This window comes from Cygnus atratus, chromosome Z, assembly GCF_013377495.2.
Source record: "Cygnus atratus isolate AKBS03 ecotype Queensland, Australia chromosome Z, CAtr_DNAZoo_HiC_assembly, whole genome shotgun sequence".
Taxonomy (NCBI): domain Eukaryota; kingdom Metazoa; phylum Chordata; class Aves; order Anseriformes; family Anatidae; genus Cygnus; species Cygnus atratus.
The window spans coordinates 18673657-18688110 of NC_066396.1; the positions used below are offsets into that span (position 1 = coordinate 18673657).

At 36.5% G+C, this 14454-nt stretch overlaps 1 protein-coding gene across 2 annotated transcripts in view; it reads right to left on the reverse strand.

The window, feature by feature from the left end:
- Window positions 1-495: 495 nt before the first annotated feature.
- SLC38A9 (solute carrier family 38 member 9) overlaps window positions 496-14454 on the reverse strand; it is a 44103-nt gene continuing 30144 nt past the window's right edge. The window contains exons 13-16 of one of the 2 annotated variants that reach the window (XM_035553702.2): window positions 12811-12924; window positions 11306-11454; window positions 3574-3663; window positions 496-1887 (exon numbers count right to left, since the gene is read on the reverse strand). In XM_035553702.2, the coding sequence (XP_035409595.1) occupies window positions 1722-1887; window positions 3574-3663; window positions 11306-11454; window positions 12811-12924 (519 nt within the window). In that variant the 3' untranslated portion in view covers window positions 496-1721. The remainder of the gene's footprint in view (window positions 1888-3573; window positions 3664-11305; window positions 11455-12810; window positions 12925-14454) is intronic. The other variant, XM_035553703.2, reaches the window with a different exon arrangement.

Sequence of the window (14454 nt, forward strand, 5' to 3'; positions counted from 1 at the left end):
ACCTTTCCGATTCTCCCCTCCATCCATCCCACCTGTGAAGAGTGAGTGGCTCTGTGGTGCTGAACTGCCTGCTGGGGCTAAGCCACAACAAAGGCATGAGAAGCTCCACAGCACGACAGGAAGAGAATCTGAAATAATTACATTTCACAGAAAACAAAAGACACTTATGCAAGCCAGTGTCTTTGAAAAGTCGAAAAAGTCTAAGTTAAACAAATGAATCTGCATTACTACTCTAAAAGTTCACATTATTTCCCAGAGAAGCATGGTAGATTATCTAGGTTATGCTTTTCATTGTCTTTCTGACAAAGACAGGAACTCTTAACCTGCAATGTAATTCTCTTCCCCTACTCAACTCCTACTTCACAAACATTGCATCACTTTTCAACTTTTTTCTTCTTTTACTTTCTTCAGTAAATGCTACAGCATTGCTGAGACATCTCTTTTAATTATTCTGCATTTGCTGATTACTTTAGTACACTGAAATTCTATACAAAGAAGGTTTTTTTACTCTCTCCTATCTCAAAAGATGATATTCCACTAGCGTCCAACAGGTCCAGCATTAATGTATGATTTGGATTAAGACTGTAATGTATGATTTGGATTAAGACTCAGACTCGCAGGTGAAGGAAGGTGTCTATATGCATACACATGCACACCCTCTTAGTAAACAAGTTAAACATAAAACAGCAAAAAAAATCCCAGATTTTCCAGGTTATTACAGCTTCTTTTAAGAACCATCTATAACTTAAATTATTTCATTTAGTGCACATCTTTGAAGTGGCTAGCTTTGCATGTATTGTCTCTCTGGTCTGCAGTAATGTAGTTGAAGAGCACAGTGAGAGATCACCAGATTAAGACCCTACAAGGGAGTAAAGAACCAAGCCTGCAATGCACACTGCATCCATAAGAGCACATAATAATTCCTGACATGACAACCTCACAGCACATAAACAGCTCAGTTAACAGAGTTGAAGCGAGGTCAAGCCTGGAATTCTAATTTTAATTGAGTCTTGTTCTATTTTTTTTTCAATTCTCCTCATGTTTTTCATTTTAAGATCACCAACAACTTGTATACATATTCATTCTGAATTAAAACACTGAGACATGAGTTTATTGTTTCTCCTAGTTGGAATTCTTTAGAGGAAAAATGTTGCCAGAACGATTTAATACCATATTTAAAATTAAGAGTGCATTTTGACCCAAATGACTATAAATTAACCTTAAAAAAAAAAGAAGGGAAGACGATCATTTCTTCATTTTTCCAACAGAACAGTAGAACAATTGTAATAAAAGAGCATTTCAAACAGCCACTGAACAATACTGTAAAAGCATGTTTGGATTAAAGGTAGGGACAGTTGTTTTAAAGGAAAGAGGAGTTCTACAGCCCATGGCTGAAAGCTGAGTGTTTTGAGAAGCGAACTTTAAAAAATTAATATTTTTGAGCTTCATTAAACCTTGATGTACATTCAACAAAAAGAGTAGAACTACCCTGCCCGTATTTGAACTATTTCACTTATCTCAAAATTGTGTTTTTAGAGAAGCATAGTAGGTTTCCTTTCAAGTGCCTGGCAGATGTGCTTTGAATTTGTTCCGAAGGTGCAGCTTTTCTCAAGAAGATCGTATTGAGGACTGTTCGGATCTCATGTGTGACTGTGTTGCTCAAGCCTGTTGCCAAATGTCGCAGTACCACTTGTGACAGCCACAGGGAGAAGGGGGAGTTTTCACAATAGGAATTGTGCAATCAGATTAGCCAGTCCAAGGACGATTATAAAGATGTGAATGATCAATGCTGGCCACGTCAGCTGCCCAGCACGATGCAGGGAGATCACATAGATGAGGGATGGATACACGAATACAAAGGCCAGACCACACGTTGCTCCAGAGTATCTGAGGAAAGAGGGGAGAGAAGAAAATAAAAAGGAAAACAGAATGCTTTGTGTTAACTCTTACTTCTTCCTGTCATTTTTTCCACTCAAACCAGTGAACAGTCTAACTGAACAATGGTTATTTGCAGTCACTAACCATTGATTTCTGTTTCTTGCTGTCCTTCACTGGCATGTGATTGCCTCCCTCTGTTTCTCTCAGCACTCTGACTCTGCATACCTGCACTCTGACATGCCTCTGGTGTTCCAGTCACGTTCCCAGATGCTTCTGGGGACTGGCTCCCTGTTTTTGACTTGATGTTTTGACTTTCTTTGGGGAAAGTTGTTAACATTCAGCATAGAAAGACTGGACAATGCATCATTCGTTAGGCATCCTTTACTGTCAGAATTGCCATCTCACAGGATCCCAGCCATCTGAGTTTCATGCTAAAGCACATAAACATGGAAATGCTACTGAATCTGCACCTTTTATTTTAGATTACTTAATGAGATTCTAACAAACCATTGTCCAGACCCAAAAAAGATCAACATGCCATCCTGGAAACACGATCAACCACAGCAACTGAAACATTTAACTTCTTTTTCTAACCACTCCCTTGCTTACCAAAACCTTTCTCATTATTTTCTCATACTGTGAGTTTCCACCTACTAAGCTATACTGTAGCCAAATATGAATTATTAACTAACAACGTATTTTATTTCATGTATTTGAATATTCTCTTTATACAGTGGAAACACACCACTGTGTAGAATACACTTGCACAAACTACACACACACAAAATATGTAAGTTAGATTGTATACAGACAGTTTGTCAGATGGAAATTCTCTGCTCCAAATGCTTGATTGCAATGCACAGTGAGCAAGCACATTAGCAGAAGTCAGTGCATGATATTTATTTTCAGTTCATAACTAAACCATCTCTCTTACTGGAATAAGAAAATTTTCACTAAAATGATAGTTATAAAAAAAAGTACACGGAAAAAACAACAAAAACCCTACACCCCAAAGATTAGCTACTGAGCAAAAATGAGTTATTTTGCTACACTGGTCAGACCCAAGCTTGTCATTCCGGTTTTCTAATTGCTGATTCCTATATATTTTAAACACCTCCCTCTCCTGGTTGCTGTAGGAAAAATGAAAACTAGGAATGAATGACAATAATTACATTTATGTTGGTGTCATATGTAGAAAACAAAAGTGGTTATATAATTTCCTCTAACCTTTCTCAATTACAAAAATCCTAGGTGTTTATTAACATGGTAAATTTAAGACGTAATATAAGAAGTACAATTTTTATGTCAGTTTTGCCTTTGAAGTTATTTGCTTTCTTGGATTTTTATCACGGATTTTCTAAACAGCTTTAAATGGTCTTAACACAAGACAAAAACAGATAAACCGCACAATAACGAAGCAACTTTTATACTGACATAACATTCTTTGATGTGGATATTTACAAAGTCTTCAGATATGGCTCCACTGAAACTTGGGGAATCATCCCATTCACCTCAGATACAAAGGCACAGTTGTGGATACTTGCTTGTCAGAACTTTAAAAAACCAGAATGTTTACACTTTAAAATTGTTATTTACAACTTATAAAAGCATACGCTCTTACAGTTTCTTTTCAAAATCAAGAGGTAAACATGTAGTAACACCACAGGCAAGCTCAGTGTGCAGAGCAGCACTTACCTTATGATACCTCCTATATTTGGATAAAATCTTGCCATTACTACTCCAGCTCCTACAATGGCTATATTCAGGATGAGCACATGGAAAACACTACAGGGAAGTGAAGAAAGAATATTAAAATCTATGATGTATTTGTTACAAAATATCATCATCTTTCATTTATACTAACATTTAACTGGTATATGGATGGTGTTTCAATTTGCATGACTCACTCTATTAAAGCTAATTGATTTCACAGTAAACATAACATCTACTGAATATTCTGAGTGCCAAACTCTAAATATCTAGTGTTTTGACTCAAAATATTCTTAATGAGTAAGTATGTGTAATTTGGCAATTCTTCTGAAAACACCATACGCGGTACTCAGCACTCAAGTTATTTCAGATGGATATTCAAATACCAAAGAAACAATACTATATAACTTAATTCCCACAAGAAAGAATTAGCTTGTTCAGAAAAAGATCTGAATTGCTCAAAATGAACTAATGGAAACCAAAAGAAAAGAAAAGATATATCATTGAATGGAACACATTAGACAGAATACTAGGGAAAAACTATTACCACCACCATCACCAAAAAAACTGCCACCTTAATACTTGACCTCTAGTGTATTTTGATAGAGAACAAATGTTTAAGATGTTGGACCTAATTTAATACGAAACCTCTGTACTGCTTACACTAGATTTTAATTGATGGTGTTTTTACAAATAATTTCCTGTTACTTTCCTTTTTGCATTAAGGATTAAAAAAAAGAAGTTTTTCTGTTCTACAAACGCAGCTTTTAATGCATGAGACTAATGCAGTGTAGGCATTATGAACACAGCTCAGACTCAGGAGAGTATCACTTTTCTATAGAGAATATAAAATGTTGGCATATTTCAATATAAAGTGAAGTCAGGAAATATAAGAAAAAACACTAGGATATTTTGGTCACACAGCTGTTTCTATGAAGGAAAAGAAGAAACTGCACAGAAAACATACATACACTTAACAGTTTTTGTTTCTTCTTCAGGATGACTTGATGTCTTAAACTGTAAACTGATGCTAATTTTCCCCCTTTTATTTTTTTTAACTGTAGAAAGTATCTGCATTATGTAGGGTGTCTCTAACAATCTTTTCAAGCAGGTTACACCTGAAATGGTAGTAGTCACCACTTTCATGGCTGAAAGGCCGTGGCTGCTAGTTTTCAGGTTAGGAAGAAGGATTAGAGCTGTAGAGGAGCCTCATTAAAGTTTAGGGGAATGGTAGTAATTTATATGCAAACAAATAATTGAAGATACAGACTATTTCTAAGATTTGCCCTTCAAAAAAAATTAAATATATATTATTATGTATTATATATATTATTATATATATTATGTATATATTATATAATATATATATAAATATATATATATTATATATTTTTAAATCAAAAAGACAGAAATAACATCCTTAATTTTGTGCATGGCATTTTAACTGTGCTACAAGAACAGGTACACTTCACAGACTGAAGACAGCAGTGGGAATACAGCAGCTGAAATTATAACAAAAATATCATCTGATATGAAACTGGTAAAACTCCAAGGATCAAATTAAACCTCTGGAGTCAGACTATTAGGGAAAGATGGACCAAACATTCACTGCTTCTCTAATATTGCTAAAGATATCTAATTAACTAAACTGTTCACAAAAGTGTTTGTCATTAAAATTTACTTCCTCTCACCCCATACATATGACAGATTACAAATTTACTGTCAGATAACACAAATGAAGCCAAAAGTTTATGAGCACAGAAAATGATGGCAATTCCTTTTTTTTTTTTTTGAGATTAATTTTCAGCAAGCAAGATTAAAAGGAGTGCAGCCTTCACAATTCAGAAATGTTTTTCAAATTTGGGTCAGTTCAGAAAATTTTAGCAGAAAAACTAAAAAAAAAAAGTCAGAAATATGTCATTCTGACATGCTTTAAAACAGAAGTGATTTTGTAGTTCAAAGTTGTTGCTTTTCTAAAAATTAATTCAGGTTTCTTATAACTTCAGAAGTGTGTGTGTGTTGTGAAAAAGTGTTTTTCAAGCTCTTCATCTGGGAAAAAAATCAGGGTGGGGCGAGGGGGATGGAGCAGTGATGTGTTTTAGCTCAATTGAAAACAATTGTCTCAAAATGCTGGAGCCTCCAAAACAATGCAGTGCTTGCGCAGAACTGCTTTGCAGTTTTACTTTTTTTTTTTTTTTTTTTTAACTGCTTTGCAGCACCCTCAAGAATAATAACAAAATCAAAAAGCCTGAAAAGGATTTAAATCCATCTGTTTCAGGGCTAAAGGTTGCACTGTATTTCTCCTTGGAACATCTTTGCACCTTTTTCTACATTTTAGCAGCCCAGATTAGACCATATTTCCTGTTGTCCAATAACTTTGTTACAAAGGGATGCCTATGCATTTAACCTGTAAACCCTCCCACCATCTTTTTTTAAACCTATACAGATATTCACAGTTTATCTCACCTCCGAGATACGAAAGTCACATTCTTAAATGAAAAGACATTGGCATTTAGAAAATAAGCAAACAAAAAACACCTATCCTGCTGAATAAGTAAGAATCTCATGTCTAGGGATACTAGTAGCTGTATTATTTGAGACTGTCCATATTTTTCATAAGATTCTAAGTTTTAGGCAGGTGTGCTCCTGAAAGGACAAGCATTTCCTACAGCCAGTTACATTTTAACAGGTTCTAAATTGCTCAGTTTTAGCCTGTCACTAGCTTACAGTACATTTAATGGTCATCACACATTACAAAAGGCAGTCAGAAAAGCAGTATTTTTGGTGACATAATTGTACCACCTCTGTATATTAGAGCTATAGGGAGACAAGTATTCAGAAGATGCAATCAACTCCTCTCCTGAGGAAGTAGTAGCTACAGTTAAGCCACTGAATTATGGTAACTATATATAGTTCATTAACTTCACCATCTGGAAAGTAAGAATCACACCAAAAAGTGTGAAACCAAACCCTAGTGCAGGGGATATTTAAGAAATTAAAGAAGAAACTGATTAAAAACCCTGTCAGGTCAGAAGCAAGGAAATTAAAAGTGCTGCAGTAAGTGTGTAGTCAAAGGGTGAACACCCACTTTTAAACAATAGGGGAAACAAGAAGGCAAAGAAAAAAAAAAAGATAATTTAAGTAAGGATTTTTGAAAGGTTACTGAATCTGAAAATGCATTTCTTCCTGGAAATCTCACTCAAGTGACATCAGTCAAAAGACTGAATTACAGAAGTTTAGACGCCAGGCAGAAGCTAGGTGAAGAGCAGATAACTAAGCAGCAGAAATGTGTTTCATTGCATCAGAAGACACACATCTGTGGGAGAACTGGCAGGTCTGCTGGGCTACCATGGAGTAAAGGGAGGACAATCATTTAGGAAAGCCAAGTGATTTCTGTCCATCAGTTTATTTAACCTCTCAGAACAAGAAAGATGTTTTTAAAAGCTCTAAAAAATGATTAGATGTACAAAGTATTTTATGTATAACATATAATTAATCAAGGGAATTCTGTCACAACTATTACTGTAGCCAAGAGCCAATAACAACACTAACAAAAATTAGCTTTCTATACATCCGAGAAGATCCAGAATCTCATGAGACAGTGGATAAACCACATGCCTCTGGCTCTAAGTCACCCATTAAACTATGCCATTGCAAACATATCTCACTTTAGGAAAGAAAGTAATTTCCCAACCCATGGCATTTTGGCCTCGTTTTACACCACCAGGGAGAGAAGAGAATAAACAGTTCCTTCGATTTTGTTCCAGTATGTCCCTTTCTATGATGTAGTCTGTACACTAGCATACATTTTCCTTAATGAAAGAAGAAATCAGGAAGCATTCTCTCGTCTCTAAATCTTTCATAGGAAGCACAAAAAGGCTCAAGATTTTGTGATGATGCCTGTCAGAAGACCACTGTAGAAAACCTGATGAAGACTGTCAGAAGACCACTTCTACATATGTATTTAAGACAGGCAGAGACACAGGTGTCTGAGGCTGGTACAGAAGAGGAAGGAGAATTCTCCATCTGAGAAGCAAGGGGGCTTTAGCTCTCATAAGAGAAAGCTGATTCTTTGTCCGGAGGTAGAATTTAGACCAGTTGGGCTCTCAGAAAACAGCATCGCAGGTTTAGTGTCAGAGGATATATGATGCTAATTACTTCCCCTTTATGCTTCAGACAAGCAAGCTGTCACTGTTCAGTTGATCCATGTGAAACCTGGCAGTAGAAAAAGGTACCTGTTATATGCCTAACCTTTGAAGTTTGGAGAGGATGAGCTTGTTTGTCATGCAAGACCACAGATAAGTAGGCTACACCATGGCTAAGCACAATAAAGCACTGTTAGCAGAAAAAAAGTAGCACTGCGAGATATCTAAAAAGCATGGGAGGGAAGACATGGGGGTCGGTCTTCGGACAAAAAACTCCTCTAAATTTGAATAAATGGTTCCTCATTACAATTCAGTCATAATCCACGGCCCACCAGCAAAAGCCAGGATATGAAAAAGATGCTTTTGGTGGAAATTGGATGATAACCAATCGTCAAGGCTAAAAACTACAAAGCAGCAAACTAATACCTTGGTGCTTCATCATATCCAGTGAAAGACAAACAGTAAAGAAAAAAGGAATTATAGCAAAGAATCAAATCGATCTGGGCAATAAAGTCACTGCTAGCAAATAAAAATGATAAAAATGATAGCCCCGTAGCACCTGTGTTCACATGTGTGTATTCAGTCAACAGACAGCTTTAAGAAGCATCCATCCAGAGTTCAAGTGCATCAGGTATCCAGATCTGCAAACAACTGTTCCTATGAGGAAGTTTGGCTTTTAAGATCAGGGAGCTTCTGGTTCATGTGAAACGAGCAGCACTTCCATAAGCAACCCAGATCTTAAAAACGAAGACAGGGAAATTTACAGTGGGGACTGGGACCAAGGAAGGGGTGCTTTTTTTTTTTTTTTTGAGAAAAATTGGACAATCGCAGACAGAAGGCAGATTTATATACAACTCCCTCAGCTGCAAATACAGAAAGGATGTAATTTAATATAGAAAGGATGTAACAATGGAAATACATGTGATTCAGTGTACTGAATCACGGTGGAGTTAACCAAGGCTAGGTGGCCAACACAGATCCTCAAATGCACAAACAGTACGATTCAGCACACTGACAAATGTGCTGTATATACAGACATATGGATATACCATCAGTGAACGCTCCTGAACCCTATTTCCACAACCCTTCTTCCTGCAGAATCAGTCACAAAAAGACAAGTTTTTAAGCTGTATTTTTTTTTTGAATCTTTCTAGAAGAATGGCACAAAACCTTGCCTTCTCCTCTCCTCTTTTTCTCCTGCTTCATCCTTTCGCTTCCTTATTTACAAATTTTCACCAGTCAAGTGACTGGAAATATTTCTCTCCGTATATATACCTTATGTATACATTTAAGAGATGAAGCTTTAATCTTTGCAGATCAGCCTCCTTATTGCCTGAGAACCGTTAGCCTTTAAGGCTGAAGATTTTGATGCAAGCCAACTATATACAACAATTAGTGGAGTGATTGTTTTCCTATGCAAAAGCCATTCAACTTAATATCTCTAGCTAAGTTCTTCAGGGTGCATCTACAAACTTCACAGAGAAACATCAGTCTACATCAATAACAGCTACTTCTTCATATTTCCAAAATATGTCCCCCCAGACCAGCTCTCCCATTGCTCTTAGTTTAACTACAGATCTGTTTATAAGCATGACAGAACAGCAGAGTGATCGCAGAAATATGAAAGCATGTACCAAGTCCTTCTAGAAGAAATGACATGGGACTCTGTCACAAGGCCCACCAAAGCTCTGGAACGGGCACGGTAGGTTTTCCGTGGTGACGTATGATGATGTGTTGAGCACTGCATGTTCATACACAGGCTTTCACTACACTGCGACCATGGTTCTGTTTTTCCAGAGTAGCTGGTGGTAGCAAAACCCAGAATACGGAAATTCGTCTTGGAAAAGTGATATGGAAATGGTGCTACTGAAGAAGGATCATCAGCTTTGGCTGCTGGTGAGAACCAGTCATCAAGAGGTATTTCACAAGCTCGTCATAGGTCTTTACCATCCTCCTAGAGACAGGTCCTGTGCTTGTTACCAGTCTTCAGCTCGTCCCCATTGCACAGAAAAACAAAGGGTTGACCTTGTCAGCTATAAATATACAGAAGCTGGCACCTGGATATCACTTAAACGACATTTGTGCTATGTTTGAGATAGCTGGGATACTAAAAAGAGACGCATACAGACAAAATGTACTACTTCATCTCCATTAGTGAACTAGCTATATAAGTAGCTTCACAGAAACCATTTCTGACTTCTCAGAAATTTAAAATACCTCCCTCTAAAGAGTCTTTAAAAAAGAGAGAAAAAAAGAAAGAAAGGAAAAGAGTGAAGCTACCCACAGGACATCCTGGAGACGAGAACAATGTATTTGCATCATCACATTCGTCATACCACAAAGGCTTAAAACAGCAAGCTTGAGCTAACCCAAGCAGAGACTGGTATAAAGGTGTAGATTTTTGGAGAGGGCAGGAGGGAAATGACAACTATTCTGGTCGGGGAGTAACTGGGGGGAGGAGATGGGAAGGGGCACATCTACATAATATAAAGGACATGGCTATTTCCCAATGGCTGTGAAATCCATGTTTAGCACTTAAATCAGTTGTTTCCAATAGTAGTAGCTTGCAGAAGTTCCTAAAAGTCTCTTTAACTTTGAATTGAGTAAAATTTAGCATCAAAAAAAGCAGGCACTTATTTCACTACCTAATTTTAGGCATCCAATTTCTAGACCTTTTCATATCTATTTTAGGACCCAGAACAAACCCGAAACTTTTAACAATGTCTTCCCAGACCTATATGCTACTGCTTATGCCACAGAGGAAACGCACATTGCTTCCTGGGATATTTTTTTCCTTCCCTCCATCAACAGTAATTCACAATATAAAATAAGAAACTCTGAGATAAATACCAACTTCTCAGCTGTGACAAATTCAGCCAACACCCCAAATATAAACGTTCTAGGTTTTATTTAAAAAAAAACAAAAACAACAACAACAACAAAAAAAAACACTAAAATTGAAATCTGGATCAGCTCTTCCCTGGAGTTTAGGCAGTGTACAAATGTAAGGGTGTGGCTCATCTCTGAAATTAGCATGTGAAAAGTTATTTTTATAAGCACAGCAGCAGTCTAGATACCAGGGCTAACAACTCACTTAGCTATTAGCTGTTTAAAAACAGCCGGATGATTACTACCTATGAACAATCAAAACTCATGCTGTGCCCTGAAAGGTTAATATGCAGAACACATGCCCTTCAGAACTTAAAGACTGCTTGGTATGTTTCTGAACTGAAAAAAAAGATTTTTTTTTCCTGTACAAAAATGCATGACAAAGGAACTGTGTTGACAAAATTCCTCTGTTTATTGACAAACTGAAGAGCTAAAACAAAACATCCCTCCCCCCTCCTCCTTCCGCTCTGCCAAGCTGTAGCAGTCTATAGCTGTAGCAGGCAAGAGTTTACTTTGCATGCCTATTCAAACTTTGCCTCAACAAACATTGTGAAATTAGCTTTTGAAATGTACCTAATGCACCACAGGAAACTCCCGAAAGCTCAGCCAACTTTCTGACAACGAATACAAAAGGCTAGTTAAGTAAAATGTGCCAAGGTCTCGTCAAAGGGTAGTCTTCTTACCTTGGGTAAGCATTTCCAAAAACCTGTCTTAATAGCTGGACCCGTGCCAGATAGCCCAACAGTGGGTATACAGTCATCATCTGGAACAGCAGGAATATTCTTGCAATAAATGACATGACGTCATTGCTGGGAAAGTTATCTAGAAAATTCTAAAAAAAGGAATAATGTTACATTTATCAATGGTGGCTTGATTACCTTTATGTGCTGATTTTTAATACCTGTGTGCAAGAAAGAAATGGGTAAAAGCCAATGAATGGGTAAAAGCCACTATAATTGCAAAAACAACTCCCCAGCACAGAGTACTCTTTCTCTCTTTTACTATTGTTACACCACCAAACACCACCTAATATTTTAATATTAAAGGACTGATGCCAGCTTTCTTATTAACAGTATATTTTCTAGTCTTGGGAGCATCTTAAAACAATCAAGGTATGAAACAGCTACCTGAATTGTTATGTAAATGAATTCATATGCTCCTTTTACCTGCCATATCATATCTAGACACTAAAAATAGGTATTGAATACGTAAAATTAGATCACAAACAAATAAGGAAAGGATCGTATACTCTAAGTGTAAACATCTGAAAAACAGAGTAGTATAAGACTTAGATATCATGGAAATATATAAGTGGCTTTATAACATTTCGGATAACTACAGAAAATAAACTTAAAAAAAGAAATGAACAAAACACTTGTCATTTATTATTTAACTGTAGACTTTACTCCATGAAGTTACTTCAGATGGTTCAAAAAAAAATAATGCTTGGTTAAACAGCAGTACCAGTTCTAATTAACATACAATCTCAGGAAGCCTTTCAAAGCTCCTTTATTGGGAAATACTATGCAGGAGACATGGAACACCTTGCATAACATGGACCACCAGTTGACAACTCTTATCTTTGAAGTAGTTGAGGGTAAGGGAATTAGCCTTGCCTATAGGCAGAGAAGAGTTAAATAGCCTTCACAGCAATAATTACATGTGGTGCTGTTATCTGAAGAACTTTGCTGGCAAGGCCCACCACAGTGTTAGACTCCAAACCTATCAATAGAAAGGACTCCTATATGAATACGCTTGCATTCCCTTTTATGTTTATTATTTTTTATTTTTGGAGGGGCGGGGTGGAGCTAGTACCTGAAACTAGCCCCAACGAGTGGGATCTGCCACTGCACACACAATTAAATATAATACTTTTCAGGATTGAAGAATCTAAGGAAATTGAAGCCTGTACTGTTCATTTTGGTCTTTTCTTCATCACTTTCACAGAGCATTTATTTAATGTTTGTTTTTAGAGAACTGCTGGCAACCAGACATGAATGCTAATGAGATAGCATAAGCATTACTCATCTGCTTGTGGTAGTGCCCCTGAAGCATTAGCCAACTGACCAGAGTGAAGAACAGATGTGTCTGCTGGGGTGAATCATGAGGCAAGGAGTAGTAGGAGGTTTTTTTAAACATATTCATTTAAAAGTCAAGGGTGAATATATAGTACAGTAAAACATCTCACCTGTTCAATACATTCTTTGGATAGTGGTGGAGAAGGAAAAGATGCAAAAATTATCACTCCAACATATAGATACGTTAATCCCACCAGTAAGTAAGCAATGGAGAGGTCTCTCACCTGAGGAAAAATAAAACATTATTTTGGCCAGCACTGACACACCGAAACAGGTAACATAAAAAAAATCACTAAAATATTTCTATTGCATTTGCTAAATACTTTTAAATTTTATGTTTGTAATTATTAATTACTTTTACATTTTAACTTTTACTTTCTATTTCTTGAATGGGGATTTCAAATCTGGTCCTGGATCAGACGAGGAAACTGCAAGATAACTCAAATTTAAGCTAGGTAAGTCTTACACACCTATCTAGATATGGAAAGGATACAAGAAAAAGATATTCCAATAGATGTAGCATGTTATTACCAGATGTACAAACATACACATATAATTTAAACGTACATATTATTAAAACAAAAAGCTCCTCTCCTTTCTTGTACTCAGCTATTACTACTAAGAGCCATTGGACACAGTGACAGTTGTTAAAGACAAAGCCCACCAATGACGTATATTAAGTCTTTTGTCCAGACTAAAATTTTACGATTAAAGACATTGGCATACCCAGCTGCATATATAACAGAGGATGATGTGCAGACTCCAAAATAGAAATTAATACATCAAGCATCTGCATGAATGCTGTGATAATGGAAGACACAGCTGATTTATCATTACATAAAAATTACAAATATAACCCAAATAAAACAAAGGCATTTGTATGCAGAGAGGTATATATGTCCTTTAGCTTATTATTGTATTATATAATGCCTCTGGGCATTACATAAAATTTGCCTATCTGCTTTGTTACTAAATGTCTATAAATGCTCCAGATAAATACACTAAGTAATAGTCAAAGATTTTTAGGAGACAGTGCTGAAGCTAGGCTGATAAAACCATTTTTAAATGTGTTACATATGTTCACTTCTGAAAACTCTGACAATATTTGTAATGTATCTAGTATGTAAAAACTATTGAACTAGACAAAATTTATTGGAAGTTTGTTAGCAACGTTTAGTATTGGAATTTAAGTAGCAAATCTTCTCAAGTATTTTATAAAGTTGCAGAATTCACATACACATTTGCCTAACCTAACAGCAGTGTGCTTATAGTGTTACCTTTCTACATCAATTTATTTTTTTAGTAATAAATAAAGGCAGACCTTTTTTATAGTCAGAAACTATATTCTATATAAGTTTATGCTATGCTACAAGACACTCATTACCTTGTAGCAAACCATTTGTTCAGAGGCTGCTAACAATCAGCTTCTTAAAGGATTACTACTAATGCTTCAAAATATGACCCTATTTTCCTATGACTAAGAAGCAAATCTTATTAGCACAGGCACAGCACCAACTTTATTAGGTCTATATGTCTTCCAGACCGGGATTTTATGGCATCCAGCCAGCTCACAGAGCATGGGCTTGCTCACATCTCTGCATGGAAATGTTTCCCTGAAGTGTTCATTCACACTATCTCCTTGAGAAAAGAAGCGTATTTTACACCTTTCTGGGATCTTCTGAAGGCAGGCAGTCCCTGATGAAAATACGCACATGGTAGATTACAAGTTTCAAGAAAAGTTCTGAACTGAAAAC